Source organism: Numida meleagris, chromosome 3 (genome assembly GCF_002078875.1).
Source record: "Numida meleagris isolate 19003 breed g44 Domestic line chromosome 3, NumMel1.0, whole genome shotgun sequence".
NCBI lineage: Eukaryota > Metazoa > Chordata > Aves > Galliformes > Numididae > Numida > Numida meleagris.
The window spans coordinates 42,417,688-42,437,652 of record NC_034411.1 but is presented as its reverse complement, the minus strand read 5'-3'; the positions used below and the strand labels follow the sequence as shown (position 1 = coordinate 42,437,652).

Sequence of the window (19,965 nt, the reverse complement as noted above, 5' to 3'; positions counted from 1 at the left end):
CCCGGCGGATCTTTGTTCCCGCGGGCCAGCTGGCCGGGGCCCGTCGTTGCCGCCCTGCACAGCTCCTGGGGGCCTCGGCCTGCCCCGCCGCCACCGCACCTGGCCGCGCCCCCGCTCCCACCCCGCGCCCCGGGGACGGCGGCGGAGGGGAGCGAAGGAGAGGGAAGGGGAGGGGACGCGCCGCCATCCGCCGGGCGCGGGGAGGTGACGGCCGCAGGAGCGCGCGTGCACCGCGGGAGGGCGGGCGGGAGTGCGGCCGGGCGGGGGCGCGCACGGGACGGTGTGCGAGGCGGCGAGCGAGGGGAGGGCGATAGTGGGGCGGAGAGAGGCGGCGGCGGCTTCGCTGGGCTCAGGGCAGGCAGAAGGGACAGGCGCCGCCGAGCCAGGAGACATCGCGGCGGCTGCCGGCGCGGGGCATCCTTCCTCCTCCCCGCCCCCCGCCCTTCCCTCTTCTTCTTTCTCTCCTCCGTCGCCGTCCGCCGGGGCCGACCGCGAGCGGAGCGGCGATCCCGGGGCGTTTCCGCGGCGCCCGTGCCGGCCGCCACCGAGAGGAGCGCCGGCCCCTCCCCAGCGGGCTGCCTCCCCGCCGCGCGCCCGCTCTCCGCCCCGCGCCCGGGGCTCGGCGGAGAGGGCCCGGCCGCGGCCCCGGCTCGGCTCCCGGCGGCGGCGGCGGGCTCGGCGAGGATGTCGGGCGGCGGCAGCCGGGAGGAGGAGCGGCGCAAACTCGCCGACATCATCAACCACTGGAACGCGAACCGGCTGGACCTGTTCGAGATCAGCGCCCCCACCGAGGTGAGCGACCCCGGCGCGGCCCCACGGCCCGGGCCGCCCGGAGGTGAGGCACCGCGCCCGGCGCAGGCCGCGGTCCCCGCTCCGCCACCGCGCGGCCGCCGGGCAGGGAGCCGGTGCGCGGCCCGTGCCCGGGGGCAGGTTGCGGCGGTGAGAGGGGGAGAGAGAGAGGGAAAGAGAGAGGGAGGGGGGGCCGGGGCCAGGCGGTGGGCTTCGCTTTGTGTGTGCGCCTGGCAGCGCCCGGCTTTGTGCGGCACAAAGCAACCTGCCGGCTGCGGGCGGGAGCCGGGGCTGCGCTGCCGGGGCGTGACGGGCGGCGCTCGGCCGGGAGTGCGCAGCAGGAGCAGGTTCCTGGTGCCGAGTTCACATGTTGTACCGGAAAAACACAGCGGGCAGTTTCTTCCTAACGAAATGGGTGTTGCTCATGGCTGAGAGGCTGCGTTTACTTTTCAAAAAAAAAGAGGCCACACCCTGCCCCTGCCCCTGCCCCTGGTCGCGCTGCCCGGGGCCGTGCCTACTTCCAGGGCCCTCCCCGCCCGTGGGCCCGGGGGGAGCGGGAGGAAATTCACACTTGCTCTTGGCCTGGCTCTGCTCCTGGTTGATCATTAACTGAGGGCTCGGGGAGCCGCGCTGGCCTGCTCTGGGGCTGACCTGGCTGTACCGCCGGGCGCTGGCTGCTGCCGTGGCCGCCAGAAGTCCTGAGTACCATTCTCAGGTTTTTCCATTGTGCTTTGGGTATTTTCGGTGCTGCTTGTTGCAGGCTGCCGAGCAGGGGGCTCTGTGCTATTTGGTACGCCTTGTGGTATCTATCATAATGCTAGCTCCTTGCGTTGCGTAGGTCTCACCCGTATCCCCACCAGCTGACGGTCACTGGCTTCAAAACTGGGCTGATGATGATCAAGGATCTCTTGTGACCGTGTTTGAGAACACAGCACCCTAGGACTGCAGGGTGACTGCTGTCTCATGAGTGCATCTGTCCATTCCCCATAGGTTCCAACCTCAGCCCTTTTTGTATGCGTTTGGGGGACGTTGGACTCCTGCTGTGTTGCAATAACTGGTTTAACAACTCTTACTGTTTTTTGGGTCCGCCTTACGTGTTTGTCATACTGAGCTAGGCTTTGCACAAAGCTTCCTTACAGCCGCTATAGAAAGAAACATCGATTTCACTTGCATTAGCTCCACGCTTCTGTCGTTCTGTAGTCTTTGAGCCAGTGTCGGAACATGCTCAGCACTGTCAGCAAGGAGATTTATTCCACTTGAACTGCTGATGGTAAAAATGAAGTGTATGGATATCTCTGAACATCTAAGCTTCTTAAAGTACTGGTTCTAATGATGTTTGGTAAGACTGCAGCTGTGTCTGCAGCAAACTGGTGGTAGGTGAAGCGCATTTTCCTTCCAGATAATTGCAAACACAAAAGCTCACATTCTTCCTAGGGCAGTGGGTATGGCCCCAAGCTGCCGGAGTTCAAGAAGTGTTTGGGCAGTGCGCTCAGACTCAGGGTTCGGATATGCGTGGTGCTGTGGGGAGCCAGGGGCTGGTCTCAGTAGTGATCCTTGGGGGTCCCTTCCACCTTGGGATACTCTATGGTTACCCTGAGCTGATCCAAATGTGGCAGTATTTTCAACTCCAGTGGCGATGTGATTGTTGTTTATGCTATTTATCAGCACAAACGAAGGGCCTTTGCCAGACTTTGAGCCCTAGCAGTCCCCCATTGTTTCCACGCCGTTCCTAGGTCAGCGGGAACATCAGGAACACTACACTCACGGTAGATGCTGCAGCGATCGCAGCACCTGTGCAGGTGCAGTAAGGTGGATATGTGGCTTTTGCTAGGGGGTCGGATGGGATTGCTGTAAGCGGTTGAGATGTGGCGGTTGGCTGGCTGCGTTAGTGTTGCAGCAAGCACGTGCCAGCGCTGTGAGCTGTCACCCAAAGCTCCTGTTGTGTGTATCGTGTTTGGGGTTTTGAGAGCTGCTACCTTGCAGTGATTCTCCAGGCATTGCTTCCGTGTAAACAGTCTGCTTAAGTGACTCATCTTCTCATCTTCTGTGTGTCCTATGTAGCAAGAGTAGGCATTTCCAGAGGAACGAAACCCTCGCTTAATAGTAGGGTTTAATTTATGTATTTGAAGAAGGAGGGGAAAAAAAAAAAGAAATTAGTGGAAAATGACAAAAGCTGTGGTAGTATGGTACCTTTCACTGTCAGCACCTAAACCCAAAGCGGCCCACTGATGCACCTCAGCATTAGCTTGGAAAGTCCCATTCCCTGATGAACAGTTGCTCCCAGTCCACTGGATCCTTAACCACTTCAGTGTGAAGTGTCCCATGTGCTTTGGCTTTGAATGTACGGAGTGGAATTTTGAAACAAGTTTAAATGCGTGGTTATTTTTCAGGGAAGTGCTTCATGAAATGAATCAGTTTGAGTTCCTGTTAATATTTCAGTGTCCTCAGGGATTAGGTATCCACTTCTCAGTGTGCCTCTCTTGAGCGCTAGGCGCAAGTTGTTTCTTAAAGCGCATTGCCTGTGAGATGGAGAAAAGCAGCAGCCTTGGGTAGGGCACAGCATTGAATCCTATTCCTAATTTTCTCCTGTTAAGTGATGTGAATAGCTACGTCATTCAGTGCTGCTTTTCCTTAGCAGGACAGGGAGTGGGGCAGTTTCTGTTCTGTGCTCACGATGAAGTATTTCTCTGTGTGTTCCATGTGAGGAAGACTGGGGACTTCTTGGCAGTAAGGATTTCCCATCTTTGCCTGCTGATGCTGTCACCGAAGTCATGTGTGGGGAGCAAGATGATCATTTTAACATTGTGAATTTTTTACCTGTTTTAACACTTGCTGCTGTTTTGAGAAACCTGACAGCAGTTTGCATTCTGTTTGCTCTGAAGAAATTGGTTAAGAGCAGTTCTGTGGCTTCAGGGGCTTGTAATGAGCAAAATCAAAGTTCTGTTTTCCAACTTTTAGCAGCTAATGCTAGTGAACCTCCCGTGCCATCAGGAGCGGTGCTGGGTACAGATCCTTCCTTGAGAGCTCTGTAGTGCTGAGGTGAATCCAAACTTGATTCACATGAGCGTCGCTGTGTCTGCCTTAAGTGATGAGACCGCTACGCGCTTTAGGAAGTCCAAGAAAGATAGAGCAGGTTTTTGGGAAACGTGGGCTGAATCATGGTTTGGTTTGTAGATAAATCAACAAACAAATTGAAAATGAAAGAGAATGTTTATATTTTCTCTTAAATGTTTTTCTCTTTTCTGTTCCACTTTCCGTTTTCCCCCAGTATTACCAAGGTTTCGAATGCTTGTAATATCTGGCTTACTTATCCCCCACCCCTTTTTTCCTCTAATTTTTTTTTTCTTTAGCAGTGAATGGAAACCCAGTAAGAAGCATTCACACCTTTTACAGTAGGAAATAAATTGAGGTTTTGACCTCGTTTAAAGTCTTAGGTGATTATGGTTACCAGTTTTCAAATGGGAGAGACTTTGCTAATAACTTGATAACAAGTGCATTGTCTTGGAGCTTGTAGAGTGGAAAAAACAAACAAACAGAAAAACAGAAATAGAAGTGCATAAGTGCAAATCATCTCTTTTCTTTTTAGCTTTTTTTTTCCCCCTTTATTCTATAAACTAACTGCCTATGGAGCCTTTGGAAAAGAGCAAGAAAATCAAAAGCATTTCGGACTGATGCATTTATCGCTGCCAGAAAAAATAAATATCAATCCTCCTGAAAGCATTTAACGTGTGATTTAAGACACCATAGGTGAACTAGGCGTAATAACTATTGTTCGTCTGGATGGTAACGTACAGTTTCATCTTTAATGTATGCTTTGATAACTGTACGTGGGAGGAATGGAAGAGCTTTGTTGCTCTGAGCAGGATTTATGGATTACGAATGAGAGTAGCATTTAAATTTTACTTTTTTTGAGAAAGGCCCCACCTGTTCTAAAAAGTGGATTTTTTTTGTGAATGTCCAAGGCCTTGGAGGTTGTTAACAGAAATATTGTTCTGTTGTAGTTTTGCTTTTTGATGGAGATAGCTTTACTGAACTAGCAAACAAAAGTAAAAGGTTGATTTTAAGAAGAAGCTCAGAGAAATAAAATGCTTTGTACTGAGAATATCTGCTGAGAGAGTATTTAACTTCTAGATGGCCATGGCTTAAAACAAAACAAGCCTTGAAACCCTGAATGAAGAATGGGGTTGGTTTTTTTGGTCTGAAAGCATCTTGTGTAGGCTTAGCAGCAAGGTGCAGGACTAACTACAGCCCTTCTGCGTGAGCATGTTTCTGAAGTGCTCAGTGAGCTCGTGTGTGTTTGTTTTGCCATTTCTGATACTGACTTCTTTCATATTCTGGTACTCTCTGTATATTTGGCTGAGTCAGTATATTTTAAATCATTTTTGCAGGCTTTAAATACAAATAATCTATTTAGAGGATGTGTTGCACAGTGCGCTAGATAACAGGACGTTTTAAAGTTAATTCAATTCTTGTGTTTATTCTTTGGGTTTGGATCGGATTCTGGTTCATGAAGTGCTGCAAATAATTGTCGCGGGGATGCCTGGTATATGCCATGAGTTTGTGGTCTTTTCAAAATAATTGTACAAGCTGGTTATTTAAATCCAATGAAAACTACAAGATTAGGAATCTTTTAAGTTTTAAAATCACTGCATGGCTGCTCACCCATTTGCTTTGAAAAAATTCCCTCTGTGACTCTGAAAAGACTCGTCTTTTAAGATTGGGACTACCAATGGCCGCCTGTTGCATTATGGGCAATATTGTCCATAATAGTGGAAGTGCAAGTCTGAAGCCAGGCAGTCGTTGTATAAACGGTGAAAGTGCTTGTGCTTTCTCCATGCTTTGGTCTCCACAACTTTTAACGCAACTCTGCAGAGTATATGGATATCTAGAAGCTAATGAATAGATCTGAAAATACTGTTTTTGAAGTGTGTCAAACCCGTGATAAGGAGAATAAATTCATTGTTACAAATTGCTAATACCTAGGCAGTCCCTCAAGGCATATTGGAAACCTTGAGGACTGGTGCCTGCACTTTTCGGTGAGTAGCTATCACTAAACAGGCACGCTTAAAGAGGAGATTAAAACTCGGAAGCATTGGTTATAGGTTAGCAATTTCTAATTGCAGCTTTCTGTGTGCTAACTTCTACTTCTGCCTCGAAACGTCCGGAGAAAAGAAATCATGAGCAGAGGTCTGCTCATTTGCATTAAAAGGGCTATTTGGAGACCAGTTCTGCTTTAACTGAGTAGAAGTGAATAGTCTGCCTTTACAAATGAAATATAATTGCTGCTATCTGGAGAGTGATAACAAGTTTGGATTAAGATCTTGATCACAATCTACGGGCAACATAATAGCACAAAGATATTTCTTTTCTAGGAGGAAGCTTTGTGCTATGCCTTTGGTATTCCTTACCTTGTTTCTTGACTTAGTGGCTAATTAGGTTTGTGCACCTGAGACATACTGGCTTTTAAAATTCCCTCCCAGTGTGTGAATCTGTTGCCTGACTAAAATGCCATTGACAAGCATTATTTTTCAGTTGAAAAAAGCCTAGACCTCTGGAAATGTTACGGATTTACTCTGTTAGCATAAATGTGCCCTTTCTGATTTTTTTTTTTTTTTCAGAAATGTTAGAACAGAGTAAATGGAACACACTTTAATGATGTTCATAGATAAACTTGCTTTATAATTGATAAACTGTCACCTTTGTCCATAAGAAATATTCGCCTAAATAGGATAAGGAGAACTAAAATTAAGCTGGAAGGTGTTATAAGTTGAAACGAGCTGGTGTTTGTGATAAGGTTGTCGATCATGAGAAAGCACTCTGAATTTATCTTTGTGTCAATATTTGAAAAGCTGCTTTGTTACAAATACAGGGAAATAGATGGTGGCTATCCATAATTGAGAGCATTGCATTAAAGAATAACTTCTGGCTTTGGCCAGTGCTTCTGATGAAGGTGGAACTGAAAATCGCAGTGTGAAGCAATACACTGATAAACTTAAGTTATGATAAACTTAAGTGAAGTCAAATACAGCAGATGTTCCAGATAAGTAACTGGAGTACTTGATCTCTCAGAATGTAGGACTTCATGCTAACAGAAGCCTCTTTCTGAGGTATGTTTGAGTAAAGTACTGCTTGCGTAATTTTGGATTTTTGGTGATTTTTGGCTAGGAAAAAATATTTTTGTGTAAAATGCATTTTGAGCGATGCTTATCTCAGTGACTAGAGATTTATGAGATTTTTACTTGACTCTGTTTATTTCTGCTGTAAACATCGTTGCATTGATTTTGGAGATATTTGCCTCTTGCAAAACAGTTCTTAAATCAGTTGCTAGTATCCAAATATCCTAACATTTTAGGAGGATACATTTTTAACTGGCTATAAAATACCAGCATATGAATGATTTCAGTAACTGATAAATACTATATTCTCATAGTATATGTTTTTAAGTAGTCGAGATGAAGACAAGTGGGCAGCGCATCTTGTTAATTATAACTCATAGTCGAGTTAAGAACAGCAAAATAACCAACCAGTGTCTGGTTTCTGCTTTGTAGTTTTGTACACCAAGGCTTGAAATAATGTTGAATGTGCATTTTGCTGGAAATTTCTCGAGGTGTCTGTAAAGTAAAGCACCACATGTTTAACTATTTTTCTTGCTGAATTAAATGAAAGTTCATTAAAAGTGGAAATGCTCAAAGACCGTTGCTTTTTTTTTGAATTGTCAGTTTTCCTTTGTCTCTTATCTCTTTCCATGTTCATTTTCTTTTCTCCTTCAGTGTAAACTTTCCTGATTTGCATCAAGACACTCCTTTTATTATATGCTGAACAAACCAGTGTGCAGTAATTAAAGCTGAAATTTACAATACCAACACTAATTTTTAGTATTTTTATGTAGTTCAGGGGCGTCTGTGAAGGAGGAGTTTGTATCTTATCCAAGTTGTTCCTCATCTGGTTGTTTTTTTTTTTTTTTTGTAGACTGCAGAGATTTTTGTCCCTTAATCTTTAACTGTGGATAAAAAACAGAGCTTTTTTTGTGACTGTACCTGTCCAGAAACTCAGAAATCCAAGATGAAAGCAGAAGGCAATTGAGATGAAACTCTTACTAATGAAAAAATAGTTCAGATTTAGCAGAAGCACTCAAGCTGTCTTTGTGGAACATATTGTGCCTTGTGAAATTCTGCATAATGAACAAATTTATGTGTTCATAACATAATTTTTTGCAGTGGGAGGGTAATTTTTCCTTGTGATTGTTTGCCCTCAGTCATCAGATTGCAACTGCTTTTTGTTGCTGTCTGCTTTGTTTCTCTAGACAAGCTAAAAGATCTTCTTTGACACCAACTACAGTGTCATTTGCTTCTTTCAGTACTCACCTGGACTGCTGACACCTCATGATGTTAGGTGATTTCTACTCTTTCTCTGTTAGGGGTACATAACTTGGTAAAACCATTTCATGTGGTACTTAGGGGATTATGGTCGTCTGTGTCTGTTACAGGTTTTAGCCTCAAGGTTCTCAAATTTGAAATGCTTGATCAGTACGGTCATGTGATATTTCTTTAAATTCTGTAGAGCTCCTTTCTTTCCTTGTGTGCTCACCTGTAAGCTAGGCCATCAGCTCAACTCCTCTTCGGATCATCTTCTAGCCTAGATATTCTTACCGGGGAACCGTACCTCTGAGATTTCCTCCATCCCTATCCCCTTACAAAGATGCCATTCTGTCTAGATCCTGCTTTCTTCTTTTCTCTCCACACTGACAGGGACAGAATTCCTCACTGTTGTGGTCTGTCTGGATCAGCATCTCAAAATGCATTCAGAGTTGGTTCTGAGAGGCCTGGAAAAGAATCCTAGGACCAGAGATGTCATATAGAAAACCAGTCTACTAGTTGTAAATGTACGTGTGACCTTAGGAAATGTAAATAATACTCCAGGACATGTTTTTCTTACTGGGTTTTGAATCTCTACATATAAATGAGTAAAATCCAGTGATAGAGTATATGATTGTCCTGAGGAAGGTTGCATGTAGTCATAGAATCATAGAGCGGCTTGGGTTTGAGTGGACCCCAAGGATCATCAAGCATGAACCCCCCTGCCACAGGCATAACCACCAACCTCCAGATCTGGTACTAGATCAGGCTGCCCAGGGCCCCATCCAACCTGGTCTTGAACACCTCAAGGGATGGGGCATGCACAGCCTCTCTGGGCAGCCTGTGCCAGTGCCTCACCACTCTGTCTTCCCCGTAACATCCAGTCTAAATCTTCCCTCCTTGAGCTTAAAACCATTCCCCTGTGTCCTATCAGTGTCTACCCTTGTAAAAAGTTGATTCCCCTCATTTTTATAATCCCCTTTTAAATACTGGAAGGCTGCAATGAGGTCACCCCGCAGCCTTCTCTTCTCCAGGCTGCACAAGCCCAGCTCCCTCAGCCTGTCTTTGTAGGGGGGATGCTCCAGCCCTCTTGAAACTTTTTTATCTTGTGTTAAGTTTGCTCTCACCTGTTTCAGTCATACATTTGAGAACAGAAATTACAGATCAGCTCTGCAAGTGTTGTTGTTGTTGTTTTTTTTTTTTTTTTTTTTTAAATTGTATGTCTAGAGTAGTCATCAGTGGATTTCTGATTTTACTCTTACTTCAAGGGTAGAAGACACACGAGACTTCAAGAATAGCGAAGAGTTACTGTAGTAATTCTTTTCAGGGATGTTAGAAAACAATTTGTTTTGGAATGTAGTTGGAAATTGAGTGCATGTTTGAATGCGTGATTCTTATTCATGTACTGGGTAAATATTTTATAATAGGTTTTGTGAAATGCAGCTTTGGTTGCTATACAGTGCTGTCAGACTCAAACAAAAATGATGGTGTATGTTAATGGCTTCAAGGTTGGATTGTTTTAATTGTTCATTGTTTTTATTGCTAATTTGGTAGATTACAGCCTTTTGTAACTAGAACTGAGGAATATGGAAGGTCTGGCAATACCTTAGTGCCGAGTACAAAATGTACAGTTTCGTGGTGAGCTCTCCTGAGAGGGCACAGCTGAATTTCTGGGCTACTCTGTTTTGAAAGCGCCTTTATAACAGAGAAAAAGTGAAGGAATAAGTTGTATGTTGGACAAATAAATACTGTTGTCAAAGTATGCTGCCCTTAGCAGTAACTAGAAACTACAGTTTCCATGCCTATGTTTTTCAAGCACCCCAGGAGTTGTTTAGCAATGGCTCTTTCTTTGTCTGACTTGTCTGTCAGTCCACCTTACAGGCAGAGACGCAACTTAATTGGAGTGTCATGCTTTTCCATATATATAGTCATTGTATCCCTCACAAAAGCCGGTGGAAGATTGTATCTCCCGTCTCAATGCATATTAGTGGCTGCTGCATGGCCTATGGTTGGGCAGAAGAGTTCTAACAACAAAGAAACCCTCTCCTCTGCCAGTGCCTGCAGCAACGAAAAGTCGCCTTTTCTTTCTGCCCTCCTAGAAGTTGATCTCCTTTGAACAGTACAGCAGCCTGAAATTTAAAAAAAAAAAAAAAAAAAAAAAGGAGCCTTTGACCATCTTGTTGTGATTCTCGATTTTAGTGAGGACTGTTATTATAGGGTCTTCACTTGAAAAGCATCAACACAATGCCGTCTCTGACGCAACATCCTCATGGACAGGAAGCTGTTTATGTGGAAGGATGCCCAGTCCGACCAGGTTTTGTTCTGGAAAGCTTTGTATTGATAAAATGTTCTTTATAAAACAACTTCTTTTATGTGGAGAGATCTGGAGAAATCTGGCTTACATCTACCTTTCATATATGGATTTTGGTAATATTTACCACATTCGGATTATATCCAGATATTGCGTACTACTCGTAGAATGCTGGGAGTTTTATTAGGAAACATGTGAATTGTTTCCATTTAAAGTGATAGTCTTTCTGAACACGAATACGATTTATTTCCAGTGTGGACAGATGGAAATTTATTTAAGAGTTCTTTAACACCTGCCGTATGTTTTCTGGCAATTCAAAGACCAAGATAGATTTTCACATCTGGAGAAAGAAAAGAATTTTGAATTTTTAATGGAAAGACAACGCTAATAAAAGCATTGCTCAAATTTGCTAGTTAAGTTTGTTGGATTGCGTATTGTATCTAGTGTTTGCTGTCCAATGAGAAAACTCAAATGCAGTTACTTAAGGTCGTTGCATTTTTTTAATGTAATTTTGCTTTGTTGAAGTCTTTAATTTAAAAACAAACACCTGTTTCCTTTTTGACATTTTTTAAAAATGTTATAACAAAGCCTTTCCCTATTTTATAAGAGTTACAGGAATTCTTTTGATAAAGTGTCAAGAAATACTGAAATTTAATCTAATATTAAAGAGTGTTTTTGTTGTTATCGTAGCCCAGCAAGGGCTGTTCCAATAAATTCAGCTACAGCGCCTGTAAGAAGCTGTTTTCAAGCAGATAGGAATTGATGTGTAGGCTATCTTTATTAAAGTTGGCCTGTACAGTAGGATCTGTGATGACTTCAGTGTTCACGTTTTATAGCGTTCAAAACTCTAGTAGAACTTAGTGACTACTTCTTGATTACTTTAGTTTGCATGTTTTGCATTCTCACCTGCGTTAAGGTTAAGTGTCAGCTCAGAAAATCAGTGCAGCAAATGTATGAGGTTAGCCAAACTTGCAAACTTTGGCTGCCTCCTCAAAGGAGTACTCCTTTATCTTGAGTGATGAATGTCAGGTGGGAGTACAAAAGTTGAGCAGCGTTACACCAACATGGAACAGTTGAGTGCAGAAATAAAGTATTGTACAAGCACTCTGATAATGGAGACTGAAAAAACCTTCTGAAACTCAGCACTTAGCTGAGTTAACTTAACTCCTGTGTTCCAGCTTTTGTCTCCAGCTGTTTGAGCATTCCTGTGTGCTTGGCTACTTGTAGCTATCTGTTCATGTTGCTGTCAGTGGACCGATCAGCTCTCAGTGACCAGTCCTCTTAGAACCCCTCTCTTCCACATCAGCCCTCCTTAAAAAATCTACAACCCCAACCCAGACACCACAGTCTTTTGCTTAGGGTGGGAAATACCAATTCCAGCAGCCCTCAGATTTGTGCCTCCTGCAGTGTAGGAGCCTCGCCAGGAGCGTGACCTAGAATTGTGGAGCTCTGGCGGGGTGAGCTGCACCTTCAGCACATGCTGACTGTACTTTGGAATCTGGAATGGCTGGGCTGATGCAACCGGGCCTCGCACAGCCAGCCGGTCCCAGTGCTGCTGGTTACACCGTGACAACACAGTTTTCTTCTAATGGAGTGGGAGAAGGGGTGCTTTTTTCTTGCTTGTGCTTTGATTAAAAAAGCGTAGACATGTTCTAGTGTTTCAAAGGGTTCCTCCTCCTCATTTACTTAGAGACCAGTGTGTGTTCTCTGTCCTAGGTACCTGCTGAGTTGTGACAGAATTAGTTTTTGGGTTAACTTCAGGTTACTGACATGTCTATCTTCAGCAGCTGTAAAAAAAGATGACTAGTTTCTTATGTACATACATATTCTGTCTGCAGTCCCTTTCTCACTCACCTCGTACCTTCTGAGGCACAGGAAGAAGCTGGTAGCATTGGCCTTTTTCTTACCGTTGCTGCTGTCTGGTTGCCATCATGCAGATTGTTTTCTGCAGCTCAGAACTGCCCATCCTTCCAGGTTGTGTTGGTGATTTTGGCATCCAGCAGTGGCTTTGAACTGATTCTTACTGCTTTTACAACAGTCAGAGTTACTGTACAGTAGCAGTTGATATTTGCTGTGGCTTTTGGAAACTTTGGTGAGACCTTTCTCTTTCTCATCTTCTACCTCTGATGTCCTGCTGGTGTTAAACGATGGCATTTTAATTTTTGTTTAGTTTGTTTCAAAAGCTTCTTTTTGTGTTTGCCTATGTGAGATCTGAGTGAAATAAATAAAAAAAAATACAAAAACATTTGACATCTTGCTGAAGCTTACTCTTTTTGTTGGGAAAAGATGCCTGCTTGATATACACAAGTGAAGGTTTTTGTTTTTTTTTTTGCAATTACGAACTTCCCCATTCATGCAGCAAAAAATAGCACATTGATCTGCTTTTTTTCTGTATGTTGACTAATGACTTAAAGTATTGCTGTTTTGCTTAGAATGCTTTTGAAAGATGCTATTAAACAAGATGAGATTGTTTAGATCATCCTTGACTTCTTTTTGTGAGTAGTTGTGGTCTTCTCTTAATCAGTCGTGTGTTCATTTAAAAGTCATCTGGTATTCTCACTTTGTTTTAATGGCTGCATGACAGTGGGATGGGAAAACAGCAATGTATGTACATGATGTAACATGTTGAAAATTGCGTAGTAAATTTGGTTACTGCAGAGACAGAAATAGAAGCCAGATTTTATGCATGTATGCAGTTTGCTGTTCACTAGATTGTGCTAATTTTAGTTTTCACTTTATAAAATATGACCAAAAAAATCAGCATCATCATTTGCCCCACCACATTCCAATTAAACGTTATGTTGGCTTGTATGGTATCGTTGAGAATGTTCCTCTTCTCTGTTTGATTCCTGCGAACAATGCAAAGTGGATTAAGTCTCTTCATAGAAAACATGAATCATCTCAATCTTTGTTTTTATTTCTTTGTTTCGTAAGTACTTAAACAGCAAATTTCCGTGAGACTGTCTTATTTGTTAAGTAGGTGACTGTTAATTTCTGAACTTGACAGGTAACTTATTTTCTTCAGATATGCAACTATTATTCAAATTGGTAGGAAGCCTATGAACTGTTGGTTATGCCTATCATGTTCTTAAAGAGATACCAAATACAGAAGAAATTCAAAATCCCTGAATGCTTTGTAATTGAAAAGCAAACCAAGAAGGCAAAAGAAACCAACCATCACGCACCTTGCTGAACTAGTTACTCAAAGTACCAAATGTAAAGAGAACACGCTTCTCACTGTGAATAATAGTTAAATAAAACATAACAGCTTGTATATTCTTAGTTAACACCATATTATATGAAAAGTCATATGCATTTTTATTATTTTTTGGCTCTGTATTGTGCAGTATTTGTGCGGAATACAATATTCATACAACACAGCCTGAAAAAGTTTACAGTCTACAGAAGCAAGGAAAGAAAAGAGTAGCTGCCACGCACACCATACCGGGAGCGATTATTTATTGCTAATTGAATAAGACAAAAAGAGCTTGGAGATGCCTCCCATTTTAAATACCTTTCCTCTTCTGTATGCTGCAGTCTTTGCTTCTTGGCAGATTCTTTTTTACAGGTCAGCTTTTCATATTTTCATGACACACTCCATCACTAATGAGAGGCAAGACCTGTCTTTTGCACAACTTTACAGCTGTATTAATTCTGATTTGCTGCTAGGATTCTTTGGGTAATATCTTCAGTTAAAGCCTGAATTGTTTCATGGTGAGTCAGAAGATACTTGAAATCTTACAAGGTAGTATCGCCTACAGTAACTGTGTTTTATTATCTGAGTAAGCTGAAGCAAGTTACTAAATGCTTTTGTAATCTGAGCCTGTTTAAACTCGAAGTACTCCTGTTCGCAGTTAATCATCTGCGTTAATGTTTGTATTGTAACTTGTCCTTGGTTCTTGTGCCACTGAAATGACAGCCCTTCGATAAGAACAAAATTAAGGTTATTTAATAGAACTGTACTTTAGAGCAAGAAAATGCTTGAAAGTAAGCAACCAATTTGTTTTCTACTTTTCAGTGCAGGTGGACTTCATTCTTAGATGGAGTTAACTTCTCGAAAGCCTACACTTGTAACGTGTAAATTACATCTAACTGACTGCAAAAATAACTGGGCAGGATTGCAGCGCTTGCTGAGAACAGAAATTCATGCATCGTGACATTCGCAAACGCTTTCTCCTGGTGACTCTTGTTTAACATGGCTGCATAGACTGGTTTTAGCTAACCCTGTGCTACATGGTAAAAAGTCACTTTCGTCTTTGAGAAGAAATCCTTAAGATAGAACTGGTAGTGCTTTTTTAACATGGCTCCTTTGGTAATCAGATGTGCCATATGAAGGGTGAAATGCAAAGTATGAACTCCCAGTAGAAAGTTACTTTCCTAACTGGGAAAGTGTTTTGTGCTTTGTTGCACTTGTTTTTTAATGTAGATGATCTTTTCAGTGTATTTGGGACAGATTATAGCAAACTTAAATAGTGCATGTTACAAAACAAAATTTAATACAATGTGTTGAAAGATACAGATTTTATTTTCAAACTTCTATTTTTCTAAAACTGAAGTGTATTCTAGAGCGTTTGAATTCTTAGTGGTTTTTTTTTTTCAAAAAAATATTTTGCCTTGTTTTAATTTGATTTGATCTGGACTCTGTTATTGTCAAAATCTACTCCTTTGAGATCACTTTGTTCTCAAAGGAACTGTGAAAATGTGCCTTGCTTTGTCATGTAAACCTTACTGATGATGTAGGATGGGCCCTCCAATGGCACAGGTAGGAGTTGTGTGTATAAGCTCACTATTTCTTGATCACAGCTTAAAAAAAGAATAGACATTGGAATTACTATTTCTGACTCTGATGCTGCAAATTAATCTGACTTCTCACTATGGCACAATCCAAATGGTAGAGCTTGCAGAATTGACAACTGTACCCTTACAGGGAAATTGAACTTGATCTTCTGCTTTTCAAGAGAATATCTGGGGGGGAAAAAACATCTGGACCATAACTTTTGGCAGCTGAAACATACGTTGACTCTTTGATATGAATTTGAAAGATATGAATCAAAAAGACAAGCGGAACAACTGCTCTCTTTTCTTGACATCAAAAACAATCCAAGCTAGTCTTCCTAGTTTTTCAGTGCTCTGTTAGCGTAATTACTTCACCTCAAGAAAAACCTTCATTTTTACATTAAAAAACACTTTCAAAGAAACTGACACAAGTTTCTTTATTTCTCTGGTTACCCACCTGCCTTCTATGTTGAGAGTTTCCGTACTTGTGACAATCAAGACTGCATTTTTGTATTACTTGTGTACATTAGCTGTCTTTCAAACATACAGTGATTACACAATGATGACTACTAGGTGTCAGAGTTGCTCTTAAAAGACATCAAGGTGATCCCAATGTGAAAAGTACAGTCAGTGATGTGATTTACCCTTGTCCTCTGTGGGTGAGCTGTCTTGTGGATTGCTCTCGTATCCCCATTACTGTTTGAAAACAATTCATTGGCAGATGGAGAAATACTGTATAGGCTTTACAATGAATTACTGTTGGTCTAGTTCTAAGTGCAGGGATAAGAATTTATTTGAGAGTTTTTAATCATGAAATTGTTTACAATGACTGGAAAAATCTCCATTTTTAGTGCAGTTGTTTTCTAGAACCAGTACTGTGGCAGATTCACATGGTGCAGAACCTAGACCTGGATCTTTTGGATGCTATCCACATTGTCATACAGTTGTAATTTTACAGTGGCGTGTAGAAAGTAAGAGCATGACATTTTTGATTGTTATACACAACTTATTAGCTATGTACTGATGTGCCAGCTAACTTCGTTTTGTAGAAGAGTAATGAATATAATTTAAGGAGAAATTTAAAGCTGAATTGGGTGCCTAGTATTTTCAGATCAGTACGGTCAACCACAACAGTACTGTGTATTTTTCTCCATGAAGTAAAGCTGTTATCTTCTTTCCTAATTATTTTTGCCTTTCTTCAATGTTTTCTTTTTTAAGAGTATGCAGTAGGAAGCTCCTCTAGCCCTTGTGGATTTGGTTTTTTTTTTGTTTCACTTTGTTTTTTCGTTTGTGGGAATCTTGAAATAAATATGCATCTTTCAGTGTCTAAAGTTCAGATACATTTTGGGCCTTTTTCCCTCCTCCCATCCCTAACGTGTACTTGTGTGAATGACTGAGAAGCCTGCAACTGGACTGCTAGCATAAGCAGATTTGTGTTTCTTCTCAGTCTCTTTTGCATTGCTCTTCTCCACTTTTTTGTTTCCTCTTTATTAGTTTTTCTTGTGAAGATCTGTTGCTTTCTGTGATTCCTCCCCAGAAGTTGTATGACTGTGTTTAGCATGTGATTTTTTAAAATTTTTTCATATTTAAAAAAATTTTTATTCTTGCTGTACCACTGGTAGCCCACTTACCCTGTAGTAACTAGAGGAAAAAAACAGACTGGTAGTAGTGGTGGTAAATCACTTTCTCAGATGCACTTGGGCATCTGTCTGGAATTCTCTGGTAAACAACCATCAGAAGTAACATATGCAACATAAGGAAATCTCACCACTTGGAGGATGTGGAGCAAAATACTTCTTCCTTTTTTGTTTGTTTTTGAGCCTCTGATTCTGAGTCTTTGCATTAAATTTCTGGGTGTGTCTTGTTTTTTTTCTAGTCTTTCATTGTTTTTGGCTGTATAATCTTTTTTGAAGAATGAACCAAACTGGCATGTGAAAAGAATCATCCTGACATCTGACAAGCTACTTACAATATGAAGTATGGCTTTGTATTCTTAAAGGAATAATGAATTTAAGGCAAGTCTTAGTAGGTTGCACTGTTGAATAGAGTAAGCAAGCTTATTTTAGTCTCATCATGCAATGGTTCACCCAATGATATTTGAGAAATGTTTTAAGGCATATATATATATATTTCCCTTTATTTATATTAAAACTGAAATTGTTACACAATTCATTAACTATAAATGTGTTCTGCAAAACTTCTCAGATTTTAGTAAACAGTCAACCAGTGAAACAGGCTGCGCAGGGAGGTTGCATAGCTTTTGTCATGGAGGTTTTTGAGACCAGGCTGGATAAAGCTGCAAACAACCTGGTCTGACCTCAGAGGTGACCTTTCTTTCGGCAGGAGATTGAATTGGAAACCTCCTGAGGTCCTTTCCTCCTGGAATTATCCTGTGATCTTAGCCGCATGCCTGCCCACTCCAGTTCACTTCCATCTGGGATGGACTGCATTGCATTAGTTGGATAAATGACTTGAAGTGTGCAGTAGAACCACTTATGTAGGTTTTAGTGTCTCTATCAGTTGGACTCATACCAGAAGAGAAATTGAAAAACATTATGCTGCTTCTTAAACTACTGCATTTAGCTTTTTTCATCTCTTTTTATTTTATAGCCCTTCCTGGGACTTATGCGTTGGCATATCTCAGTATCAGCACTATCCAGTTGGTCTTGTCCTCTATTATTTTGGGCTTTTAGCTCAGCTTGCAAAACAAACTATACCTGCCTCTCTGGTGTAACGATCACTGTTTTCTGTAAAATAGTAGCTTTGGAAAATCAATTAACCTGTCCTCGGTGGATGTTTAAATAAAATCATAAAATAGTTTGGGTTGGAAGAGAACTCAGGAGGTCTATTGTCCAGTCCCCTGAGGCTTCATAGGGCTTTTTTCAGTAAGGACTTGAAAGTCCCTGAAGACCATACACTGTATGACTTCTCTGGGCAACCTTCTCTGCTTCTTAACTGACTTCATCATCAAAAAACTTCCTTGTATTCAGTTTAGAATCTTCTTGTTTCAACTTAATGCCCATTGTGTCTTGTGCTTCCAACATACGCTACTGTGAAGATCCCTGCTGCATCTTTGAGATGGCTTCCCTGTAGACAGTGGCATCTCTTTTGTGGATTTCCCTAAAGCCATCTCTTTACCAGGTGAGACAAACCCTGTTCCATCCATCTCTGCTCATACAATAGTTTTCCAACCTTCTGACCATCTTGTGGCCCTCTGAACTTGCTCCAGTTTCTCTTTTTCCTGTATCAGATGGCCTAAAACTGGATTCATGAGTAGAGGAAGATAATCATTTTACTTGATCTACTGCCTGTACTCCTCTTAATACAGCTCAGAATGTTGTTGGCCAACTTTGCTAGAGGGCACTTGTGACTCATGTTCAGCTTGATGGCCTCTAGGATTGCCAGGTCCTTTTTAGCAGAGCTGTTCTCCAGCCAGTCATTCCTGAGCCTATATTCTTGCAAGGTATTGTTCTTTTGAGTGGCAGGACTTTGCATTTGTCCTTGTTGAATTTCATGGAATTCAAAAACAAACATTCAAAAGCCCAAACCCAAACAAATAAAACAAAACAAACAAAACATATTAAAAACACCCTCCCAGAACATCTTTTTGTGAACCATTTGGGTATGTTGGGGGCAGAGATTGAACAAGATGCTAACGTAGCAGAAAATACATGGTTACAAGTTATCTAAATTCCACTCTGTCCTGTTTCCATTTCCTACTCCTGTACATTTCCTCCTGCTCAGGATTGCAAGCCTACATCAGTTGATGGAATAAATAGTTGTAGTGAATGAGTTACAACCTACTGTAGGGAACCTGCATTTGCGGAGGGCTGGACTTGATGCAAGTCCCTTCCAACCCCTGCAAGTCTGTGATCCTGAGAATTAGGTTAGATTTTTAATTTTTGAAGATGTTGACATATCCTTACTGTAATATTTACTTCTGTTTGCTTCTGGATTTATAATACTGTATTCTGTGCAGTACAGTGTTAACAAATTTTTCATACCGAATCTCCTATTTTGTTGTATTCTGAATTATGCTGTTGTCATATAGATCTCTGCATGATGTCTAGAAGAATCTTTACAAAATGGTGCGTACTGCTTGAGGCAAGCCATAGCTGCTGAACGTATCTTGCGTTTGTGATCTTTAAAACCAGAAAGCTCTATCTATGAAATGTTAATTTTAACCACAGACAGATACTTTTTCATGGTATCAGAACTTCAAAACATCTGGTGTAGTTGGTTAGACAGGGAAATTAGGTTAATTGCATGGAAATAGAGCCATGCTGATAGTGTTACATTTTCTCACTGAAACCAGTACTTTAGCATTTTTTCTAAGTAGACTGTAATATCAACTGGGTACGAATGTTTAATATTGCTATTTTTTTCCTTCAATGGAGTATTTTTTCCATTTAAAATTTAAAATACTACTTTGAAACTTGGATAGTGTGAATCTGTTAATTCTGTAAATGTTCCGAGGCCAGAATTAGTGTATGAGGAACATAAAATAAGCCAAGCATGCAAAATCCTCAACTCAATATTAAATTTTGTATTTTGATATTGAATTTAAATGAAGTTTTAAATTACCTTTTCCTGCATGTTATATTGGAACCCAAGTTAATACAAACTTGCTACCCATTCTGTAAGTAGCTAAGTTACCACTTCAGCTGATACTCCCCTTGTCTGGATGCCTATTTTTAGATTTCTACCCGTAAATGTGGTTAAAAAGTGTTGTGG

General features: G+C 41.7%; 1 protein-coding gene and 1 long non-coding RNA gene across 17 annotated transcripts in view; one reads left to right on the top strand and one right to left on the bottom strand.

The window, feature by feature from the left end:
- Nucleotides 618-19,965, top strand: part of AFDN (afadin, adherens junction formation factor) — a 118,744-nt gene continuing 99,396 nt past the window's right edge. For 6 of the 16 annotated variants that reach the window (XM_021390310.1, XM_021390307.1, XM_021390315.1 and 3 more), the window contains exon 1: nt 621-792. In XM_021390310.1, the coding sequence (XP_021245985.1) occupies nt 685-792 (108 nt within the window). In that variant the 5' untranslated portion in view covers nt 621-684. Of the gene's footprint in view, nt 793-19,965 lie in introns of all 16 variants that reach the window. The other 10 variants (XM_021390301.1, XM_021390311.1, XM_021390312.1 and 7 more) reach the window with 4 other exon arrangements.
- On the bottom strand, nt 12,724-14,787 carry LOC110395665. Its single transcript, XR_002436569.1, has 2 exons — nt 13,970-14,787; nt 12,724-13,304 (listed from the first exon to the last, which is right to left on the bottom strand). It is a non-coding gene; the product is annotated as an uncharacterized LOC110395665 (long non-coding RNA).